At 44.8% G+C, this 21,842-nt stretch overlaps 1 protein-coding gene across 1 annotated transcript in view; it reads right to left on the bottom strand.

The window, feature by feature from the left end:
* Positions 1 to 5,503, bottom strand: part of RHCG (Rh family C glycoprotein) — a 381,077-nt gene extending 375,574 nt beyond the window's left edge. The window contains exon 1 of the mRNA XM_086958133.1: positions 5,206 to 5,503. Coding sequence (XP_086814259.1) covers positions 5,206 to 5,377 — 172 coding nt within the window. The 5' untranslated portion in view covers positions 5,378 to 5,503. The remainder of the gene's footprint in view (positions 1 to 5,205) is intronic.
* Positions 5,504 to 21,842: the final 16,339 nt, after the last annotated feature.

Genomic DNA, 21,842 nt, shown 5'->3' with positions numbered 1-21,842 from the left:
AAACAAAGGTTGAAAAAACTGCAAATAATGTTATACCTGTCTGGGCTTGTTTGTCATGTGAATTTTATGTTTTGAGTGTATTGTCTTTGTCTTTGATTACGTGTAAAATGTGTCATTTAATGTTGCATGTTTCAAACGTTTTAGGCATTTTGGGAATTTCTATTGTAAATTGGTGATGTTGTTTTATAAGTGTCTCTTTAAGTTGTGGTCGTGGTATTTCTAATGATTTATATTTAAAATCATACAGTTGTTGAAAAAAAGAAAAGAAAGTTGTTTTTAAATATGATAAAGTACATTTCTGGGTCACATTGAGTCATTCATTTGTGCCCCAACAAATAATTGAGGAAAGATTGATCAATATTGGCATTTTGGTTGTTGTTTTTTGATCATTGGGCTCAGCCTTACTGATAAGAGTCAGGAAGAACCCTTTGATGTTAGGTAGTTAAAGCATGTTACACAGCATCGAAAGAATGGGTCTGCTTCTATATTTATATGGAATACACTGTTTTGATTCATGCAACAGGTGATAAACCTGGGCTCGCACTTGCTTGCTTGGTTTGCCAAAAGGTACGACAAATGGGATACATGATATTTTAGGATGTCTGAATGAGAAGTTTTGAGTGCGAGAGGTCAAAATAATTTTTGACTAAATATTTTCTAATTTAGGATACCGGTGACATTCGACTAAAGAGCTGCATGTGACAGAAATGTTGTAAACTGCTAGTGTATGATTGATTGGTGTGTAATTTACCGCAGCTTTTAATGACAATTTGGGAACCAGAGGATGTCCAAATTGAGCGAAAAATTGATTAGCCCATAGAGAACTCCCACCTGTATCACAAACGAAGGCATGGGGCAGTCTTGTTTTTGCGTGATGCAATTTGAATATTTGCTAGTATGAGTGTGTACATGCGCGGGCACACTATCCAGTGTTAGGGTGTAAAGCCTGACGTATTTATTTTTAAATATTTTTGTATACATTGTTAATATGTGATATAAAACTTGATGAGAATTATTAACAGTTATCCTTAATCATATGAAGAGCTGGGATGCATGGCTGGCATGCATCCCAGCTCTTCATATTATTAAGGATTAAGGGAGGCTGACTGGAAGAAGGTGGCAGTATGCCACTTACTTGATTGACATCAGAGAACTATGTGAGCTTATGCACAAATTTCCAGGCGGTGCTTACACCTCTACAGATCTGAGGGTGCTCAAGTCACTGAGCAATTACCATTAGTGTTGGGTGAATTTCAGTAATCATAAAATGAGTTCTAATTGTGCAGCAAGAAAAGGATGGAAACTTGTACTGGTCACGTTTCACACTGAAAGCAGACTGTACCAAAACCGTGAAGTGGGAATCTAAGATCTGACGCACCAGTGACACATGCAAAGGCTGAAAGAGCCAGAGGCAAAACATGCACAATTGCAACATAACATATTTTAGCAACCCTTCCATTGTTTCTGGGTGGATCCAGATAAATTAAATACTAAATAGGTATTGAGAAACACATTGCTTGTTGAAACTTAAGAACTTAAGTCACACAGACCTTTAAATATATTTGCCTTTCATTGATGTCTGCCTAAGGGTATCGCTTTAATATTTTCCTAAGTGAGATAATAAGGTAAGATTCTTAAAGCACTGTAGGGCATATTATCGAGAACGGCGTTAAAAATTATCGCCGGTTTTGCGGCAGAAAACTGCCGCTAAAGCAGCGATAATGGGCTTGATAATATGCCCTTCAGAATTCCAACAGAAGTCCATGCTCTGGTGTGAACATGGACTTCTATTGGAATTCTCCAATAGTTTTCTGCCGGCGATATTTTTAACACCGTTCTTGATAATATGTCCCCCAACACGTTTTCCCTGCACATAACGCTCAGATTTGGACACATAGCCGTATTACCTGTTCAGGCATTATTCTGAACAGGTTCCCAGGAGCATAATTTGTGCATCTTTGGGTGTCCATCTGTACATACAGACCTATGGGTCGCCTTTGTGTATTTGCTTTACATGTATTTTAGACACGATTTTGAGTACTAAATATGTTTGCAACTAGGCTTATCTACTATATTTTTCTTTCTGATCTTTGACTTTTATGGTCTATGACCCAAATAAAGTTGAAATTGTTCCTACGTATTTTCACAACAATTGCTATTTATTGGATTGTTTGTGCTACCAATATAATAATGCAACCATATAATTATAGCCTACACTCGAGTATCCTGTAAAACTAATTATAATAGCAAGTTGATAGTGATGGTTTTACGACTTATCTTTGCAATTTTTCCCCAAGGAAAACTACTCGCAGCGAGAATGCTGCATATTCTGTGCATTTACGTTCTGTGCGAATCGTTCTGTGAAAACATATGAAAAAAGTTGTCTTGACACAAGGACCCCATGAACCCTAGCCCACTTAAGGGTCGGATGTGGCATAGATCCCTATATGGCATCTTATTGTGAAGCAAACACCTCTATGGTTTCCATATTTATTTCTTGATGATTTCAGTCAGATGTTTTCCCTTTTTATACTTTACAAGATTACATTAATTATAATCTTTCTGTTTTTTTCGGTATTTTGTTTTCCTTATTCTTGTAGAAGTCCCTTAAACTGAAATAGGTGTTGTGAGAAAATTGGGAAAAGGCCCATCCTTACATGCTGCCAAAATGCAAGTGAGAAAAACTAAAAATTCTGAGCACTAATACAAGGCAGACCCATTGACTGTGCACAAGTAGAACATTATACTCTTACACTGTTACTGTACTAATTACAATTCCACTAAAATAGCTGACGATAGCACAGGATGGCACTGTCGAAATATAAAACTCTACAGCTCAACCTTGTCACCAAAAATAAAATAAGAAACGTTTACTTCTCGTTGCATAAATATGTGCAGTGCAAACATGCTCTCTGAAGATAGGACCAAGAGTGAATGGTCCTGGATACACTAATACCCACATATTCATCCACCAATACGAAGAAGCTAGGCATGCAACCTTGAGTAGTATGAGGGACAAAGATCTGCCATGGAGAGCAGGGCTCTGGTTTTGGTCGGTATAGCCACATCACCCCATCGCAAGATGTCCTCAGATTACCTTTTTAGAGCTACTGCAGAGAAATTAATTATTATACAAATGGGACTTTTAGGCACCCGCCAACATAAAGTGGCGTTACATATTTTAATGTCTGACACATCAACTTTGATTGTTTGTACTGTGTCAACATTTTTAAAGTGGTGCTGGTTGATTCGTGCAAGAAGGCTTTCATTATCAATTTAATTCTGTTTTAACTGTTTTTAACACCTTTTTCTTCCTGTTCCCTCCTTTTGTGTAATTGGAAATTGATTGTTTTTAATACTGTGCCTTATATTTATTGTACATGCTTTTATGATATTTTTATATCGAAATAAAGCCTATCAATCAATCAATCAATCACAAATGGGACGCCAGTATATTCACCTTCGTGGTGGGCAACAATCGGGTGCAGGTACTGACGGGCAGAAGTGTCAGTAATCAGGGTTTACTAAAACGTGTGCACTGCTGACTTGCATTGCAAGCAGAGACCCACAATGGCTCCTTGCGATTGACTGACTCCATGACTTGCTATGCTTCCCCTAAACACACATGTCCATGGTCAGTGAATGCCGCACATCACTCTGCAACAGTAAAAGTGCCCATGTTGCACACTGATGTTTGTTGAGATTCTGCTGGTGTGAATCAGAGTTTATTTATAAACCCACCAGGGTGTGTAAAATGGCTTTGTCCGTTCCAGCGTTTGGGGAGAAGCCCCCTCGGCAACTACGAATTTGTCGGTGAACAGAGATGAGTTTAGTTTTGCACTAAAGCCCAGATGTGTAGATTCCAAGCAGCGAACAAAAGCACAGCCAAAGCCGATGCCTTCTTCAGAGATCTGGATACTATTGATTCGGAAATCTGACTAGGTTTGAAGAAAATGGCTTCATGAAATCGATTCCGCAGGGGACATCATTCTCTCGTCTCCTTTCAGCCCTCACTCCTCACTCTTCACTCTACAAAGCTGTTCTGCTCTCACTCACTGACTCTTGTACATACACCTGTCAAAAACGACCCTCATACTTTTGGCATGGTCTATCTCTCCACTATAGTGTTCTCTCTTTTCTCTGTGATATCACTGCTACTCCTTTCCAGTAGCGGTATTTCGACCTCACAAAGTGCACCCGTGCACTGGCCCAATCTGGGAACATGTCTGTCTCCAAGCTCCTCTGTCACGGTGTCAGCAGGCCAGCGCCCTGGGCTTGCTTCTTTCTCCAGCTGCACCTCCCATCAAGCTTCACTTGTTTCTTCCGCCAGACTTTCCTGTCAATCATATACTCACAAACGTCATATAGTGCATTACTCTGTCAAATTTGACCGTGTTCTTAATAGGCCATCTCACTCATTCTCATAACCCCCCTAAACAGAGGCCTTTTCTTTCCTGCTCCCCTCCCTTATTTGTCCTTATTCATCTTCCATCGTTTTTTCACTTACTACAATCTGCTCACTCTTTCGGTGGTGTATTTGACCTCTCCCTTCCCTTCTCCGGAGAGATTCCTGCTGCAGCCTTCCTCGCAAGAATAACTTCACAATCTTCGAGAAACTCCCATATTTCTCACCTTTAAAAGCTCTAACTTTCGTTTCTGCTCTCTTCCTGTCCCACCTCGACTTTCCCCTCTATGCTCCAGCCTGTCATTTCATTTCTTGTTGGTTATTTGCCACGGGTTTTATATGGTTTCGTGGGTTGGCCCATCTTTATTTGTGATCTGCCACTTCTCTCTGCACTACCTAATGAATCCACCTTTCTCTCTCTCTGAATTTCTCCATGTCCCAAAAATCATTTTGAGGCAGTTTATATAGCTTGAGATGTTTTTTTACCATGTTTACCATGTTATATTGGAAACATTTGAGCAGTAGACATATAGATATACTGAAAAACTGGTCACGGAAACTCCTTTTATGTACTGGAATGTTGTGTAGATCAATGTGCAACATATGCAAGCAGGAATGATGCCCGAAGAAACGAAAGGAAAGTGCTGGGGTAAAATCACAACGTCACTGTCATTTAGGTGTGGACATGAAGAGGTTTCTAAATACACACAGACCTGCTTGCAAATATTTGGGTACCCAACCAGGGTATCACAACCCCCCACCCCGCCCCACGGTATATAAAGAGCTAAACGTGGACTTACTTGGATATCGGAAGTAAAAGTCATTTTCATAGTCAGGGGTGTTTGTCTTTGCCCAGTTTGGACTGGATGAGATGTCATAGCGCACAAAGACCCCGAAGAGCACGATCATGGCAATCTGCCAGATGAAGCAGACGAGCGGCAGCCGCCAGCGCATGTTCGTGTTTCTTGACATGGCTTCGGAGTTGCAGTCGGCCCTCTTCTGCAGACAATTAAAGAGAAGCCGCTGTAATTGTCCCAGGGAGTGTGCGTCTGCCGCGGAGCACTGCCCTGTGCTCTTTCTACCGTGCAGTGGCCAGGGTTGGAGCCGGGGAGTTCATCTATATAGTTTAATCTCAGGGTGTGACTGCATTAGCCTGGCAGTCGCAGTGACACGCCACACCTTGGGCCTTGGAAAGGGAGGGGATGCACAGTATGAATATGTTTAAATCCATTCCTTTTAATTGAGTACGCTTTGCTTTCGGACTCTCGCGAAATGTTCAGACAATTCAGTGGAGGGCTTAAAAAATGAGAGCAGAATCCAGAAATGATGTAACTCTTACGACCAGCATTATAACTTCTAATCCTTTTTGGAGCCAGCACGTGTCATCTTGATGCTTTCCACATTTCCTTCAACTGATCAGTTTTGAGTACAGCAATCTACTCAGAGATCAAAGGCCAGTGGCGTGTTCCGGGATTGGCTGCATTCCATCCAAATACCATAGGCCAGTGACATGTTCCTGGATTAGTTGTAGCACACACGTATCATAGATGGTCCAGTAGAATGTTACGGGATTCATTGCAGCCCACCCAAATTTCAAAGGCGGTGACATGTTCTGGAATTGGTTGCAGTACACACAGATTTCAAAGGCGGTGACATGTTCTGGAATTGGTTGCAGTACACACAGATTTCAAAGGCGGTGACATGTTCTGGAATTGGTTGCAGTACACACAGATTTCAAAGGCGGTGACATGTTCTGGAATTGGTTGCAGTACACACATATTTCAAAGGCCCATGGCAAGGTTTGGGATTTGTTGCAGCAGCCCTCCATGTCATAAGGGCATGATATCAGATCAGAAAAACTTTATTCGTTTTTGCTTTCAAACCATAAAAGTTACATAGACATAAAAACAATTTCAGTGAAGGTGCATAAGTTGAAATGACAGCCAATACCACAGTTAGAATTATTAAAAAAAAAAGCCTGAGGAAACAATCAATAGACATCCATACAACTCCAGGATTTAACAGTGGCTTTTAAAAATTCTACTATAAAAAATATACAGTCCTCTTTCAATAATTGCAGGAACACAAGTGCCGGGTGAACCTGTCTAAAATTCATTTGTTTTAAAATAGGAACGGAAAAGCGCTGACGAGGAATTTCATATAATTTACATAAAAACAGGAAGTGCAGCGGGTCCTGCAGAGACTGTCTGTCGCAGTCGCAGGGAGCTGACACTTGACCTCTATTAAAATCCTTGGGTCTGGCGAGCAAAAGGTGAAAAAGGTTCAGCCGCAACCTACTTAACAAAAATTTCTCATGTGTGGACAGAGACCCCATGAGATAAGGTTCCGTCATGGGTGTTGTCTTAAGCATTATATACGTTTGCACGCTAGGTTTCAACACCTCTTTGGCTTCCCTTTCCATATTCCTTAGTGACAGAAAGGCTAGCCTGGTCGATTCCACATCCTTCTTTATAATAACATTGGGGTTTGAAAATAACTCCCCCCCACCCCCCCCCCCCCGCTCTAACCCGTCAAAGCTTTTTTTTAATATATCTCAGCCACGAAATACGAGCCGAGTTGTCAAGGGACATGCATTCTCTTAGGATCTGGTGGGTGAAAAATAGCTCATTGTTCAACAACATTTTAGCCAGAAGATCAGGTGTTGCAAAGCAAGGGCATCACTTAAATAGAGAACCCCCAGTTCCTCGTGGACCGCTAAATTAGATGTGCCATAGGGAACACATAATACGCGTTTCAAAAAGTTATTTTCCGCTATCTGGAGGGTTTCTGCAGCAGTGTATCCCCAAATTTCACTGCCATATGAAGCTATGGCCAGGCTTTTTGCCTGATACACTTTTAGCTCCTGTTGTTTTCTTCCCTATTGTGGATGAAAAATTAAAAATTGCTGAGTTAACCCTGGCCAGATCCGCTTTTTCTTTTTGTAATAGGGGACATCATTTGAGCTGGTCATCAAAAAGGATCCCTAAGTATGGAAATACATTCGTACGAGGGATCTTGGAGTCACCTACACTAAATTGAAAACTCCTTTTCACTGATTGCCCCACTTGCATGATATGTTCTCAGGATTCGTTGCAGCTCAATCTGATGTCATAGGCCAATAACAAATTCTGGAATTCGTTCCAGCCCACCCAGAAATCACAGGACAATGGAATGTGCTGAGATTGGTAGCAGCCAACCAATCAGCATATCAAGGCCAATGCATTCCACACAGATAACATAGGCCAGTTGCAACTTCTGGGATTTGTAGATGCCCGCTGTTAGAAATGGGTTTTCTGGTTGACTAGGGTATGCACCTAAGCCAGGCAGAGTCCACCACTCTAGTCAGGATAAGGGGATTACACATCTAAAATAACCCCTGCTCACCCTGTTAGAAATTGGGGTCTCTAGTTGGCAGATGTAGGTACTTTTGTCCGAATAGGGACCCTTCTTCCTAGTCAGTGTGAGAAGTTGGCCTGATATATGATGCTCACTAGTTCTAGTGATCACCTTGTATCAGTCCAAACAACCCTTATGGTGATTGGTTGTAAGTCAACCTTATAGACCAGCTATCCTAATGGTAGCATGGACAAAGCAGTCTTAGGCTAAACTCTTTTGGCATGTGAAGCCAGCTGTTTTACCACATATAACCCCTTAAATACCCAGTGAAAGGACACCACATAGGTTGTTATGAAAATAAACAAGATATTTATTACTAACAAAACACCTCTGAACTCTTTATGAGATCAGAGGGCTAAGCACATGACAAGACTCTTAAGAAAAATACGATAAGTTGCACAAATTACTCGACATGTTTTGATAATGCTATGCCAAAGTTAGCAATAACAGTCAGACAGGTTCAGCTCATGCTAGAGCACCATCTCACATAATGCCAAGCACTCTGCCTCCAGGATTGTTAAGGCCTGCCATAGGAGTGACTTATAGGAGTATATGTGTCCATTTTAGGTTTAGATATAGGTATACTATATCTAAAGCAAAGGGTGATTACACCACCTTGCCCCAGCTGTGTTACCAGCCAGTTGTGTCTGTTTAGATGGCCAGCCAGGGGTGGCATAATACATGCTGCAGCCCCTGGTAGGCCTTGGGTGCACTTATGCCCTGGGTACCTATGGTACACTGTACAAGGACTTACAAGAGTGACCCAATACCAATTGGTAAATGCACCTAAAGTACATGAATGTACTAGGCTGTGGTTCTGATTAGCAGGCCCACAGCCAGAGAAAGTCGTAAACCAGTGAAGCAAAAAGCAAAAATCTGTCTGGGGTGACCATAGGATTGCAGACCCTACTCTCCTACAGTCAGGATAAGGGAGTTACACTCCTAAAGTAACCCCTGCTCACTCCCTTGGTAGCTTGGCACGAGTAGTCAGGATTATCTTAGAGGCAGTGTTTAAAGCATTTGCACATAACCAACAGTAATACAGTGTAAGCACTGAAAAAGGACACCACACCAGTTTAGAAAAATATCCAATATTTTTATATACTTAAGACAAGACCAAAAACGATAAAAGTCCACATTACAGTACTTGGGGTATCACGGCGTCATGAACAAACAAATCGAAACAGTTCTGGCTGACCACGGCGTCGCGGGCCGGCTATGGTGTCGGGAAGACCCGCAAAACAGTACCTTTAGAAATACAGGGTGTCAGTGACCTCTTGTTGAGCTTCCAAAAGCACGGCGTCCACAAGCGTTGTGTCTGGAGGTCGGTGCAGGAGTTTTCAGGCCCTTGAAGATCCATGCGTTACAGATCGAACTCTTCATGGTAGAAGTCAGGAGCACTGGCGTCAGCAGGCGTCGGGTGCTCCGGTGTGAAATGTAGCGGGGTGGCATGCGATACCCCCAGGTTGCGGTGCGAGCAGCGGTTCAGTCGCAGAGTCACATGGCGTCATCAGTGAGACCAGGGTCACAGCGCGAAGTGATGCGGTGCTCGTCGCGGTGCTGGCAGGTCACGGTGCAAGCAGCGTCGTCGTCAGTGCTGTAATGCTGTCGTCGGCTGACCTACGTCAGTGCGGGATGGGGGTGGTGGTTGTGTAACTTTACGAGCGGTGCCCTCAAACCATGGTGCAAGCAGCGGCGGTGCCAGGGATACCAAGGCAGCGTTGTGAAGTGAGGCGATGCGGAGTGCGGTGCCCACAGGTCGCAGTGCGAACAGTGGCTCGGTGGCTGCATCAGCAGGCATTGTCGTGAGACCTGGGTTGCAGTTCGGTGTTGCGGCAGTGCCCTCTGCGGTGCCTTCAGGTTACAGACTCAGCAGCAATGTCATTGACAGTGTCAGGTTACTTTCTCTTCCGTTGCAGCACAAAGCACACAGTCCACAGTGCTTAGGGCATAAGAACTTGAAGTCTTTGCTGTTCTCATGACTTCTGGAACAGGGGGAAAGCTCTACCTCAAGCCCTTGGAGAAACTCACAAAAATAGATTGCAGAAAGTTCAGTCCAGTCCTTTCACTGCCCAAAACAAAAGCAGCCACTGCAGGCCATCCCAGACAAGCACTCAGCAAATTAGTAGTACCTTCTCACAGGTACTCCAGCTCTTCTTCTTGGCAGTCTTCTTGGTCCAAAAGAGTTCTAAAGACCTGGGGTCTGGGCCCCAATATTTATACTCTAAATTCCTTTGTCCTCTCAGGCAGAGAGTGCCTGTGCTTAGTCTAAACCAGTTTGGTCCTCTCGGGCCCAGCTTCCCAGCAGGAGGCAGAGACAGGATTGTCCAAGGCAGACAGAGCCTATTCAGGTGCAAGGGAAATCTCCTCCCACCAATCAAAATAAAGACCGGGCTTATTCAGGTGCTAGTGACAACTTTATTTCTCTACCTTGTTCACAGGGCCACTTATGTTTACAAGAGGTTATAAACAAACTCCCTATTTTGTCCAATGGGAACAGGTAGCCTTGCAATAGTGAAAAACAAAATTGGCAGTAATTCACTATCAGGACATGCCCCACACACCAGGGCATGTCCTACCTTTCACATACAATGCACCCTGCCCACAGGGGTACCTTGGGCCTACCTTAGGAACGACTGACAATTAAGAAAAGGGAAGGTTAGGACCTGGGAAGTGGGTGCACTTGCCAAGTCAACATGGCAGTTACAAACTGCACGCAGACTCTGCAGTGGCAAGTCTGAGTTACATTTTTAGGGCTACTCATGTTGGTGGCACAAACAGTGCTGCAGGCCCACTAGTTATATTTATTAAAAAACAACAAGGGCACCCAAGTAAGGTCGACCAGGGACCTTGGGAATCAATTATTTTAAACAACAACAGTCCCTAGAAAAGTACGAAATAGGAAAGCAAAAAATGAATTTATATCTTTAAAAAGAGCATTCTGAATAAAATCATGAAATTATATTTTGCAGCATGTTTTGATTCATATAGGAATAGAGGCCCATCAGAGCTGTGTTAAGCCATAGTTAAAGTATTATAGGTCGAGTGGGAGATTTCTTTTGCATTGTTTATGGCCTTTCCCCCTCTCCCAGACCTCAAAAGTAGTAACAGGGGGTACCTTTCTCTAATAGAATAGTAAATCAAATATGCCAATCATGGAAATAGCAATCCATAGCACAATTTACGCAGATAGCATATGTACTTTAGCACAGATCAGCAGTGATAAAGTGCCCAGAGTCCTAAAACCAACAGCAGCAGGTCAGGAAATAATGGGAGGAAGAAGCAAAAGGTTTAGGCATAACCCTGGAAAAAGGGCCATCTCCGACAACCCCCTTGGTAGCTTTTGGCATGGGCAGTCAGGCTTATCTCATAGGCAATGTGTAAAGCATGTGCACATAACAAGCAGTAATACAGTGAAAGCCCTACAAAATGGCACCACACCAGTTTTAGAAAAATAACCAATATTTGTCTGTGTAAAATAAGACCAAAATGATAAAAATACAACATAATCAAAGTTCGACTAAATCAAAAATAGACTTTACATATAGTTCATTGAAGTCGATAGCTCCTTCCGACCAGTTGTGCCATTGTGAGTCAACTCCATTCCCGGGGAGACCCGTAAATTGGTGAATTTGGAGATGTAAGGCATCTGACCTTGCTGTGAGCTTCAGAGGAGTGGTATTGGTAGGCGTTGGTTCTTGAAGTCGGCACAGAGAAGCCTGTACCAAGAAGGAGTTGAGGTCTTTGATTTCCCTGAGAGGCTAGCTCTACACAAAGCTCTTTGAGATACTTAGAACACAGAAAGTATAGTCCAGTGTTTCTCTTACCCAAGACATAAGCAGCAAATGCAAGCCAACCAAGCAAAGCACACAGCAAAGTTGTAGTCTCTTCTCACAGCTCTTCTAGCTCTTCTTCCTGGCAGGTTCCTCAGTCCGGCAGTAATCTAAAGTTCTGGATTCAGGGCTCAAATATTTATAGTACATTTTGCTTTGAAGTTGGTACAAACAAAGTTCCTTTGGCACACATAATCCAGTACAGCCTGGCTCAGGCCATGGTCACCACAGAAGGTGGAGACAACTTTGTGAGAGGCAGCCAAAGTCCATACAGATGCAAGCAACAACTCCTCCCACTACTCTAAATGCAGCCAGGTCTATTCAGCCCATCTACGAGCCACCCAGGAAAGGCAGGACAAACCTCATCCCACTCCCCCCCGGTGTCAGTCTGTTGTGAATGCACAAATTAGCCCCTGCCACTTTAAAACCCAGATAGGAAATACACAAAAGGCAGAGGCATATAGGTAGTTAGTCAAGGAAATACCCACTTTCTAAAAGTGGTGTTTTCAAACACACCAGATAAAAATCAACATTACTAAACGATGCATTTTTACATCCTGATTTCAGGCATACCAAATTTCAATTTTCTATCAGCTCCCCTTGGCCATCTACATTTGTAAAAGTGTTTACAAAGCAGCCCCATGTTAACCTATAGGAGAGATAGCCTTTCAACAGTGAAAATGAAATGCACAGTATTTCAGTATCAGAACATGTACAACACATCAGTACATTGCCCACCTTTCACATCCATTGTGCACATCCCACAGTGGTACTTTGTGTCTACCTGAGGTGTGTCTTACATGTGTAAAAAGGAAAGGTTAGGGCCTGGCAAGGGAGTGCAATGAGACACTGCAGTAGCAGGCCTGAGACACCTTGGAAAGGCTGCCTGTCTGGGTGGTACAAGCAGTGCTGCAGGCCCACTAGCAGCATTTGATTTACAGGTCCTAGGCACACACAGTGCACTGTACTAGGGACTTAGTAGTAAATCAAATAAGATAATCATGGAAACACCAATCCATAAACACAATTTACATGGAGAGCAGTGGTAAAGTGTCCAGAGTCCTAAGACCAAGAAAAACAAGGTTAAAAGCAGGAGGCCAAAAAGCAAAAAGTCTGAGGGTGAACCCGCTGAAAAAGCAAAGTCTAACACCCACCCAGATATCAAAGGGCAGTGACATGTTCTGGGATTGGTTGCAGTCCATGCAACACAAAAAGATGATGGACGGAATGTTAAACATTGTCAAACATTCATCCCCAGTCACAGATCTGGGTTTAAACCATCATTATTTTGCCCACCACGCTACCCCAGTTCAGACATAGCTATATGCAAATCAGTCTTGACCCTGTGCCTCATGGGAACAGTCCAGACCGAACTGTCAGGCCATGTCTTCCCTGGACTGGAATCAAGAATCCTAGGACCGGTTTCGAGCTTTCAGCCCTCATCAGCCAGGATAGCTTGACTCCAGGGGTGTAGTGAGCAAGGGATTCATGCCTGGGCATACCCTTCGCACTTAGGGTGAAAATTAAGTATGGGCGAATTTTGCGAATTCACGGTACGTGAACTCGCCCGGAAGCGAATTCACGGTCTGCAAAATCAGCGGATTTGAGAGAATTTGCGGATTATTTTATTTTTGCGTGTTCGCAGGGTTTTATTTCAGCGCGGCTACCGCGAAGTTACCCATGCGGTTGTACATGGGCGTGGCCATTCTGTTTTCAGTGTTCGCGTTGCGTATTTCCGTTTCCGGGCGCTAGTTGCATGCTCGCGTTGTGCATTTCCTACGTGTGGGGCACAATTGCGTGTTTGCGTCCGTTTTTGCGTGTTCGCGGGGGAAATATTGCGCAAACTTACCCATGTGGTCGCAATGGGCGCGGCCATCTTGTTTTTCATTCATTGCTATGGTTCTGGGCATGCTTTTTAAATCCTCCTTTAATCTTTGTAATCCTTTGTTTGAACTTTTTAAAAATCTTTTTTACTCATTATCTATCTCTTTATTTTTGTACATCTATATTTTGTGTTTTTTCTACTTTTGGCTACTTTAAAACTACTTTTTTAACTTTCTTTTCTTTTATTTACTTTTTCCCTATTCTTTCCTATTTTATTTTCCTTTAACTGTCCAGGACCATGGCAAAGGGTGCCGGCAAAAACCTGAAGGGGAAGGGTCCCGCACCCTATAGCCGGCTCCCTTGCGGGTAGTTAAGGGGGAAGACAGTTAGTCCCAGGGAGATCTTTAGCGCGGTGGAGGGGGCCGCACTGGTTTTCTTTGTCCAGCGCCACCTCCCCAAGACTGTCGCAGCAGGCGGCAGGTCCGGTACCGGGTACTGGCTCCGGGAGCATCGCCAGCTATGGGGTATGGTGTGTTGGGCTATATATCCGGAGTCTGAGGTCCGGCGCAGCTACAACCAGGCGATGCACTGGTGGTCCGACATCCTGGACCGGGAACAAGACCTGCTCGACCTGCTTGGCGTCGAGATCCCTGAGCTTGGTGAGTACTAGTAGCTATTTAATCACTACTTTGTTTTCTCCTGCTTTGTGTTATGATTAGGGCTCCCGGTTTTATGGTATTTATGTTTTTGCCATTTCCGTCTGTATTTATCCATATTTATTTTTTTGGCATTTTATCTGTATTTATCCACATTTATTTTTGCGACAAGCAAAAGACGACGCAACAGCTAGTATTTTTCCACATTTATTTAAATTGACATAGGAAGGAGGCTGTAGGACATGCATACTGGTTGTGACAGAGTGAGCCCCATGCTAAACGTTAGCTCTAACGTGGCTTAAGTGAGCCCAATTGTTTTTACTGGAAGCGGAGTGGACTAACCCATAGCTGCCAAGGCCGTGTCACCCGAATTGTCCCCCCAAAAAATCTAAAATTGAAGGCTATAGTCCTATTTTGATATTTTAAAATAAAGGATATGTTTCTCTTTCTCTCCGTAATTATATTACCCACTTGTAAAAGCACATGCCTTGCACGTCTTTTCTGCAGCCCTTCCTGTGCTGTGGAACCCTCTTACGAGTCCGATCTCTCCCTGCCAGGTCCCCCAGAAGAAGTCAAGTCTGAGCCGGAAGTGATGCAATGAACACTGTGTGCTCGTTAAAAACAGCCTAGTGTATCCGGAACTCACCATCCTTCCCTAGGCCTTTGCAATGGGTCGTGGGCAGGCACGACTAGACCTGATCATGTGACTGGCAGCTTGCACGCCCATTCTGCCGTGATATGGCGCACGTGGCCTTCGATGGAAGGGAGGAAGGTGTATTCGACAGCCAGTGAGAGTTGGACCTGTTCATCAGGCAGGTGCTCGAACACACAATAGTTCGGTAAATCAGGGACCGAAAAAGTGGCGCACTGAGTGTTAAGGTTGGGGACAGATAGGCCTTCAGGTCATTATCACCCAATTAATCATGTGACTCGCTGATCTGCTGCTGGATGACACTCCCCCATTTTCAATCTTGCAGTTTATGGTGCATTCAGAACCAGTAACATAATCCAGAAGGGCTGGGACAGGCAGGGTTGAGTGATAAAGGAGTACTGGCAGTGCTAAGGATGAACTGGGGTCTGTATGGGGCCAAGAAATGTAGTGTAGGTGTGCCTGGCGGTGTTCAGTGCCCTTGAGCATCTGAGCACCACTGACTATGCCACGTGAAATCTGGGTCAGCTCTCCTGGGGCGCCCTGACACTGTGCCTGTTCTCTAGGCTGCCAAAGTGCCTCGTGTGCGATTACCTTATCCATATTCAAAGCGCCTGCTCTCTCTGTCTGCTGCCTGCAGGACTGCGGAGGTGTATGCAGAAGGATCACCTCTGCTGATCTGGGAGGCTGCCTCCATGGGCATGCCTCCTTTCTCCAGTCCTCGTGTGGAAAAAGGTAGGGCCGATGACCTTTTTCAGAGTTGCCCGGCGTTAACCGCCTCTATACCCACTCAAGTTACCAAACAAAGAGGCAGGCGCTGGAGACTGGAAGGCAGGAAACAGAAGTTTTATTCCGACGGAGCAGAACACATCAAATCAGACAACAGGGTATCTTCTCGAGGTGCTCTAACCGCATCTCTGAGGCCTGGCCTCTTATACACAGGTTTATGATCTTTATTGCATGTCACACATTCTTGCAATGCTTTGAAGTATGAAAGGACATCCTCGGAATCCCCGCTTTTGGCCCGTTCCCACACACATTTACAGTTGAAGTCCCCACCCCGGTCACAACAGGTGATGATTGTCGCGCAGCTGGGCATTCCGCCGATTCACGGAATGTATGTGGTTGATCGGATCTCATGGGGTGGGGGCTTTGATCAACTCGTGGATCCTTTTGTCGTAATTGGCCCGTTCGCATTAGCGATTAGCTGAACCTACACGTTGTCCTCCTTAACTTGGCTATATACGATAACGCCATTTTGAATGTTGCAGCGGCCATCTTAGACCATGAGCGGCCTCGTGGCCGACGTGCCCTTTAGTCCTTTGTCCGTTCCACTGACCACTCTTGTCTGCCCAGCAACAGGCTATTTTTAGCACCGGTCAAGCCACACATGCGCAGTTCCCACTGACCCGTAAACCTTCAGGAATGTGCCGCTAACTGACCAGTGGGTTTGAAACTCTCCAATGAGCTGGCAGTATTCCAAAACATGACCATATATGTCCTTAAAACTGTGTCTTAACTTGTGCCGCCGCCTATCTTTTATTGCCCCAAAATTGTATATAAACGGGGTCACACCGGAGTACGGTGTGATACCTCTTGCATTACCGAAGGGTGCTGTTTGAGTGTACCACCACCCCATGGGGTCTTAATAAACTTGTTCTTTGCCTTTTACAGTTTCCGTGCCAACAGTTCTTGTGTGTAAGTGGGTAATCTCTGGAGCGTGTAGGCCTTGGGAACCCCGAAATACTTCAATTGGCGACCACGAAGGGACTCATCGGCGACTCGGATGCCCGAAGGAGAGGTCGTGACGAAGGCTTGGAAATCCGCCATGGGCGCGCGCTGCCACGAGTGACCCGAGTCTTGGCTGCCACGGTGTTTTTTCCTTTCCTTCCGATCTGACCTTCCAGGTGGCGCCGGTCTCCGACTGAGTCTTCGAAGTGTCTGCATCGCTGGGAAAGTGCCGTTTGGCTGATTTGGCTTACAAGACCTTGGCAGTTGGAACCTGGACATTTGAGTATTTGGTAAGATTTGTGTTCGGTAAGGTAGTCTTCGGACGCTTACTGAAGTTCTACGATTTGTGTTCGGTAAGGTAGTCTTCGGACGCTTACTGAAGTTCTACGATTTGTGTTCGGTAAGGTAGTCTTCGGACGCTTACTGAAAATCTGTGCTTTGTGATCGGTGAGGTAGTCTTCGGACGCTTGCCGAGTTCTATGAACTTTGATTTGAGTTAGCTAACATTGTGAATTTGTGATCTTTGAACTTATATGTGTAGTGCACTTCACATAGGCAGGCATGTAGAGATGTTTCTCTAACTTTGTTTTTTTCCTTTGAGCGGCACAATCGTGTGGAGAACTGTAAGTGCCATTTTGTCTGGTGTCACGCTTTCGTGATACTTTTTGAACATGCCTGTTTTCAGCACACTCCGAGGAATGTGCTGTCTGGGAGAAGGTACCTCAATTAGGTTAGCGGAATCACAGCCGGCTCCCCCAGAGGGAACTCCAAATAGGGACATGTACATAAAGCTTGGCCTTCCCCCTATTATGTACAGTAAATTATGGCATAAATACACCAAGGCCGATCCCGAATTGCAATGGCCTCTACACGGGTCGTATGATTTGAGTAAAATACAATTTGTAGAGCAATGTATGTTTCAATGCAGGTCTAGACAAAACATGTTTGATTGTGTGCGAATGTGGGAGAAAGCGGCGCGTGAACGAATGAAGCGTGAGGTTGCCTTGGCGGACAAAGAGCAGCGCAAGGCTGCTCGGGATAAGGCTTTACAGCTTGAGGAAAAGGAGGCTCAGGAGAAGAAAGAAAGGGAGGAACGGGAACGTAATTTGCAAACAACTGGTCAGTTTCCTATTCGCCGACCGCTTTATCCTGTCCTTAATAACGAAATTGATGATTTTTCTTTGTTAGATCGGTCACCGCCTCCGTACGTTTCGCCAACGGCTCCGGCTGCGGATTCCGAGGATGATGGACATGATCAGTTGAGCCAGAAGGGGGTATCGGCTCTCAGGTTTACTGCGGAGAGGTCCGCTCATTTACGCAGTTGGGCTCGTAAAGTGAATAAGCATTGTGTTACTCAGGAGCAGTTGTTAATAGAAAAGAAAGGGTGGTCGGATCTTGAATTAATGTATTTTCTGTCTACTTTGGCGGATGAAATTGTGAACGCATATCGTGAACTTTCCGATACGTTAGAACCTAAACCGTTGTCAGTATATCGTGAGAATTTGGTAAAAGGTGATTTTGATCTTTCATATGTTGACGACCTGTTCAAGCAATTGATCAAGCTGCGGGATGAGACAACCCAATTGCGACAGGAACGGAGAAGGAGGCAAAAGGAGTCCGAATTGGAGAATAATGAGCAGGCTAAAGAGTGTTCTCTCCGTGGTTCAGATAAGAGTTCTGCGTTGCATGTTATGCCTATGCGTGAAGCTGCGCCTTTGTATGTTCCACCAAAAGGGGAAGGTACGGATGATGATAAGTTGTCGAAGGATGCGAAAGGGTATTTTGTGTATAATTGGGTATATACGCCATGGAATAGAGCAGATGTCATGGCATTGAAAAATTCTTAACCTGATCTTCGGAAGAATCCGGCGGCATTTTATGAAGGGGTGGAGGGGGCTATATCGTCTTGTGTGATGACTCTTGTAGATATAGATTTGTTTTTTGGGCTAATTTTACCACCCGATATGTGGAGGCAAATTCGTAAAACTAATGATGAAACGATTTTGGGGGGGACATGGAAAGAAATAAATGCTGCAGATTTAGATAGAGAACCAGCATGTAAGCCTTGTCAGCTAATATTAGACCTTCCGGCAGCTATTTTGGATAAATTGAAAACGCTTGTTCCCTCCAAAAAGATTGATTGGACCATGTTAACGTCGTGCAAGCAGAAACCCGATGAAACGGTCTCAGATTTCTTTACACGCTTCGAGGAGGCATTCCATGATTACAGTGGTCAATCTTTAACTGACGATACGGGTCGGCATTTGTTTGTAGATAAGTATGTGGCTAATCTCCTACCAGAGATTGCAAAGCGATTGAAGTCGAGTGAGAGTTCCTGGGCCACGGCGACCCCTGCGTCCTTGTTAACTATGGCTCAGTATTATGAGCGGCAGGAGGTGGAGGCTAAAGAAAGTGTAGAGAAAAAGGCGAAGGAATTGAAAACGAAGGTGATGTTGGCGCAGGTTCGGGGAACACAGGGTAGAGGGAATGATAGAGGTAGACGAGGTGGCGGAAATGCATCATATGGTCGTACGGACATTGCGGAGGATCAGTGTGCTTATTGTAAGGAGTTTGGGCATTGGGCCGAAGATTGTCCGGTACTTCGTGAGCAGCGTAGTCAGCGTGGTCGAGGAAGTGGAAGGTCAAGAGGAGGTTATACTGGAATGAGAGGTGGCGGAGGTGATCGTAGGCATGTTGAGGAGAGGGGCCGTGGCCAGGACGAACGAAATACGTTTGATAGACGGAATCAATATCAGATTTCGGAAGGAGAGAATGTGGAACATCAGGATTATGTGCATGCATAGGATTGCGTAGGATGGGGTAAGGAATCAGTTGAAGTGCCGGTAGATCAGCAAGGTCCATATGTAACAGCGGGTATTTTGGGTTCTACTGATCAATTTCTAGTCGACACAGAAGCTACTCGTAGCGCTCTGTCGAAAAACTTGGTTCCGAGGGCTCCCCTGTCTGGCGAAATGATTACGTGTGTAGGGTTTGATGGCACACCCTCCCCCAGCCCATTGTCCAAGCCCCTTGCACTATGCATTGACAAATACTTTAGTTTTGGGCAATTTTTGTTATCACCCCATACCCCAGACAATATCCTGGGCATTGATTTGCTTAAATATTTCCGAGCAACAATACGCTGCGCTCCAGAGGGAGTGCGGGTTATTCTGAACGACAACTACCCTGACCCTGATGATTGCCCTGGCCCTGACAGATTTTATGCCATTCTAGACATCCCTGCTTTGGCCTCTCTGCCGCACACGTTGTGGGCGACATCAGATACGGATGTGGGAGAGATGCGCATTCCACCAATACGCATTACTGTTAAGGAGGGGGCCCCTCTACCACGAGTGCCACAGTATAAGATTTCGAAAGAAGGTGAAATTGCACTGACACATATTGTTCAGGACTTGATTTCTGCAGGGGTGGTGGAGGAGGTCCCTTATAATGTTTGTAACAGCCCTATTCTACCGATTCTTAAGAGAGACTCAGATGGCAAGATCTACCGATTTATTATTGATTTGCGTGAGATAAATAAAATTGTCATTCCCCAATACCCGGTGGTGTCTGATATCACTACTTTGCTTACTTTGGTTCCACCGACGGCCACCACTTTTAGTGTTATTGACTTAAAGAATGCGTTCTTTTCCATCCCTGTCCACCCAGATAGCAGATATCTGTTTGGTTTTACGCTCAATAATAAATCGTATAGATTTTGTCGTGTTCCCCAAGGCTATACTGAAAGCCCTAGCATCTACAGCCAGGCTTTGAAACGACAACTAGATTCTTTTAAATTGCAGTCTGGCGTTGCGCTCATCCAGTATGTGGATGACCTTTTGCTTGCCGCCGACTCCTATGCACAATGTGAACAGAGTACGCTTGCATTACTTTCCTTTTTGGCACAACACAATCACAAGGTTTCCAAGAAAAAGCTTCAATACTGTAGACCCCAGGTGACCTACCTCGGTCATCTGTTGTCTAAGGAGGGGCGGGCATTAACATCTGATCGAATTCAAGCAATTTTAGATACACCAGTCCCCCGCACGCAGAGAGATGTGCGTGCCTTTATAGGGTTGACGTCCTTTTGTAGGCAATGGATCATGGGTTTTTCGCATATCATAAAACCTTTGCTAGCATTACTGTCCAAAACTACACCGATGCCTCTTGAGTGGACAGAAGAATGTCAGAAAGCTTTTGAACAGTTGAGGCAGGCCCTTTGTTCTGCACCCGTGTTAGGAACACCAGACTACACGAAACTTTTCACATTGTACGTGCACGAGAATGATGGGTGCGCGTTGTCAGTGTTAGTGCAGTTACATGGGGATAAGCAGAGACCATGTGCATACTTCTCTGCCATTTTGGATCCTGTAGCACGAGGGTTGCCTGGGTGTTTTCGAGCGGTAGCGGCAACAGCAGTAGCCATACGACAGAGTGAAGGCATAGTGTTATCACACAAATTGCTGGTGTTAGTCCCTCACGCAGTAGATGCCCTGTTAAATCAAACGAAGACCCAATACCTCACGAGTGCACGACTTACAGGATATGAGCTGACACTCTTAGCGCCACACATAACATTGAAAAGATGCGCTACTTTGAACCCTGCTACTTTATTGCCCTATCCGGCCGAGGAGGGTCAGGAAGAAAAACACCATGACTGTGTTTTCCTGACTGAGGAACAGACAAAGGGTCGTGTTGACTTACAGGATGTGCCACTTCCTGATGTGGATGGGGAACTGTGGGTTGATGGATCGTGTTTAAGGCTGCCAGATGGTACGACTTCCGCAGCATATGCGATCACGACTCTTAAGACGGTGGTAGAAACAGCTAGAATACCACAAAAATCGGCTCAGGCAGCAGAGCTGATAGCTTTAACAAGAGCCTGCGAATTGAGTGCCGGATTATGTGTGATAATATACACGGACAGCCGGTACGCCTTTGGAGTGGCCCATGACTTCGGGCTTCTTTGGAGGGAACGCGGGTTTTTGACATCACACGGGGAGCACATTATGCACGGAGAGCTAGTGCGTGATCTCCTAAATGCGTTGCTTTGCCCTAAGAAAGTAGCGATAGTGAAGTGCAGTGCCCATAAAAAGATTACGGATAAAGTGGGTCAAGGAAATGCCTTTGCAGACAGCATAGCAAGGCAGACGGCTATGTCCCGAACTAGCTCCCCTATGTACGTGGTGCAATCACAGGCTGAGAGATGGAGTGATGCTAGAGCAGAGATACGGGATATTCAAAAATCAGCTACAGAATATGAACTTGCGGCTTGGGCAGCAGATGGGGTACTAGATGACGAGGGTTGTTGGAGAAGCAAAGACATGGAGAAGTGGAAATTGCCTGCG

This window comes from Lissotriton vulgaris, chromosome 2_1 (assembly GCF_964263255.1).
Source record: "Lissotriton vulgaris chromosome 2_1, aLisVul1.2, whole genome shotgun sequence".
In the NCBI taxonomy this organism is placed as follows: Eukaryota; Metazoa; Chordata; class Amphibia; order Caudata; family Salamandridae; genus Lissotriton; species Lissotriton vulgaris.
The sequence above is the reverse complement of the archived record's forward strand: the minus strand, read 5'-3'. Positions and strand labels throughout refer to the sequence as shown.